This window comes from Thermobia domestica, chromosome 11 (assembly GCF_964235325.1).
Source record: "Thermobia domestica chromosome 11, izTheDome1.hap1.1, whole genome shotgun sequence".
Lineage (NCBI taxonomy): Eukaryota > Metazoa > Arthropoda > Insecta > Zygentoma > Lepismatidae > Thermobia > Thermobia domestica.
Genome location: NC_137464.1, coordinates 220,710,433 through 220,713,676, shown reverse-complemented (window position 1 = coordinate 220,713,676; position 3,244 = coordinate 220,710,433). Strand labels below are relative to the sequence as shown.

Below are 3,244 nucleotides of genomic sequence, written 5' to 3'. Positions count from 1 at the left end.
AATATATTTTTTAATGACATTTTAATGTTATCTCTAATTTCAACCAAGTATCCTGAACACTAGTACACTCTGAACCTTCTAAAACCGAGAATCTATTCGACACTTCAATCTGGCTTCGCTCTCACCTGACTTTCCCATTTTTTAAAAATTTCTTTAAATTTAAATTTGTAAATTTTCTAACACTCTCCTCAAATAAAATAAAAAAAAAATATGTCTATACTGTGATAATGCATAGGGCACCTTATGTAAAGGGTGCCTTGTACCCTTCACAGGTTCTTTATTAACAGCAACTATTTTATTTTATTACACAAACCTGGTATACAGAACAACTAAAAACACTTATCTATAATGTGATGTTTCGTAGGGCGCCTTATGTAAAGGGCGCACTGTATCTTCCACAAGTTCTTCACCAATAGTAGCTTTATATACATGTATGTATTGTACAGAACTATAGTATACAGAAGAAGTGAATAAAATCGTCCATTTTTGATGTGGTCTCGCAAGGACGTCTAATGTAAAGGGCGCACTGTGCTTTTTACGGGTTCTTTACCAATAAAACTGTAAGAATTTATTACTAAACTACAACTGATGGTAAGGGAGAATAATCATTTTTAACAAATGGAAGCCACCATATTTACCCGCCATTTTGAGTGTGTTCCGACGCTCGGATTCATGGGGACTTTTCAGGGAAGACATATATAAAGTAATACTAAAACGTATGTAGAAAACAGCTTGTCCATAATTTGTTCAAACCTTTTCGCCAAAAATGGGGTTATTTGCCTGGGGTATTACAGTTGAGTACATGTTTGAAACTATGACATTTGTTGTTTTGTACTATAACTTATTTGTTGAAAGATAGCATTCTTTACAGTAGTCATTTCCAACATACGATTGCATGGCGAAAGAATGTGATGTTACAATCTAAGAGAAGCAGAGAGAAATGTCATGAGAAAAAGGGGCGTTGGCAGTGAATGGATCCTCCAAAATCATCAACAACGCTATCAATGGTCTTATTTGTCCGTCACCATTCTCTCTTTTTTTTTTTCAACGTTACCTGCCTCTTTTTCCTCTCAAACTAAGTAGGTGAGAAATAAACTGTGACGGCACAGGACATTCAATTGGAAATGACTGCTTTAGAGAATTTGAACGTACAGGTTTACTTTTGGCGCACCACTAGAAAGAATTGTTCAAAAATTATAATTCTTTTATCAATTTCCTTCTTATTTTCCCCTAAAATGTTTCCGCTTGGCGACATGAAAATATCTTACTTGGAATAGATAAAATATCTTTTCAAGGGGGCCACCAGAATTGTCGAAAAATTACAATTCTTTTACAATTTGCGTATAAATACGGTTTCCGGATATGTAATATAAAAACTACTGTGCAATGCTATCTAACCGAGTCAGATAGAGCGAAGCTTGAGGGCCCGCGCGGTTGCGAAGGGTTGCGTCCGAAGTGAGCTGGCACGTCAGTGATGATGAGTGTGAGCGCAAGCGAGGGTAGTGAAAAGAAGTGGGTTTTCACAATGATACAAGTTTAAATAGCATTTGCCATGATTTCATTCTAGCATCGCTCCACTTGTAAACATAAAATAAGGTTATGCACACTGTGCAGAAATATGCTGCCGGTAGAAAATAGCATCTAATAGAGCCATCTTTTATATGCACTCACTTATTTTATCCGTCGTAAAGTACTTGTATCTTACACTAGTAACTCTACATTTGTAAACCTAAAATACAGCTGTATAACTTTGTATTTAATTTTGTCGCGTGAAAATATTTGTTCCTTATAAACATGTCTTTTCATGCAAAGTGTTGAACTTTACCTGTAAATCTTCCAAAATATGGTGCGCCAAAACTATACCAGCACCAATTTGAGTGTGTTTCTAACGTATGTTTAATCGCGGGAATTGTAGCTTTGCATTAGTTGAAAAACAGTATTCTTTAGAGAAACAGGACTTTATGTTACTTAATATTGTGGATCCATACAAAATATATTTGCTCCCTGTTGATTTCTTTTCTTTCTCAGTTCTCCCCGAAGTGTGTTAAGTAAACCTTTATCCTTCTTCAGATTCTTCAGTGCTTGATTCAACTGATTCCTCATCCGTTTTTTCATAATCCTCATCCTCATCCTCATCCGTTTCCTGTACTTCTTGTTCCGGATCCGGAACATCAACAACTTTCTTAGCATCCGCACAAAAGCAATCTATGATTTTGCATTTCACTAAATAAGTTAACCAAACGAATATGTGTATTATAATCACAGTAACTACGCAACCAAAACAAAATAAAATTGCTTTTCCTGGTTTTGACCAGTCCATTGCTGCATATATGTACCGATTTCCAAGCCAGTCAGTACCTCCAGCTAGGTAATAAATAAACGAAAAAATCGAGTACACAATACCTACTAATGACGGCCAAATAACGTGTAATAATCGAAAAGGAATCCCACTTATCCACAGGTCTAGAACCATATTTACACTATTGAGTCCGTGAACTTTTATGTTCCATATTGTTATATCATTAATTTTTGGATCAAATACAAAAGCCCAATACACAACTGTTATCCCAATCGACAGTACAACTGCTTGTGTAAACAGAATCCAGTATATTTTAAAGATTACTGGCATCTTTTCATACACCATTTCACGTCCAGTCTTTCTATCAATAACATAACGTGCAGTCACTAAACATGTGCCAATACAGGCTTGCAAAATGCAAATAGCGTAACCCCAGCGGGTTAAATAGACAAACCATTTGATTGCCGGTTCGAATTCAACATGCTCAACTAAATTACCTATAAAACCTATAATAAATAATGTACTTATTACCCATCGAAATATTAAATATAATATAGGCACGGATCTTGAAAAAGACCAACCGCTAACAAGAAATATAATTGGATCATCTACTTCAAGAGAACATGAAGTACGAAATTTGTTGGAACAGTTTGCACTCATCTTTTTCTAAACTTCATATTCTTCACTTTGTGGTTAAATCCAAAAGTGTCCATTAAGAGCGTTTCACACTACGTTTCCTTTTCTTATACAATAAGCATGTTTTGAATTGATAAAACATTTTCACTCTGAATTCTAGTCCAGTCAAATTAGAGCCCCCCCCCCAAAAAAAAGAGAGAAAACTCAGAAAAAAAATCATAACAAGCATATGAGGAGGTGTATATAACAACATACTAAAAGTTCTGAAATATCCGGTGACGGGTTTGGCCAACATATTGGAAAATAGCC

General features: G+C 35.4%; 1 protein-coding gene across 1 annotated transcript; it reads right to left on the bottom strand.

Moving 5' to 3' along the window:
- Positions 1-1,962: 1,962 nt before the first annotated feature.
- Positions 1,963-2,985, bottom strand: LOC145663751 (protein rolling stone-like). The gene has a single exon (XM_081729841.1). The coding sequence runs from the start codon at positions 2,957-2,959 to the stop codon at positions 2,057-2,059; it is 903 nt and encodes a 300-aa protein (XP_081585967.1). The 5' UTR covers positions 2,960-2,985; the 3' UTR covers positions 1,963-2,056.
- Positions 2,986-3,244: the final 259 nt, after the last annotated feature.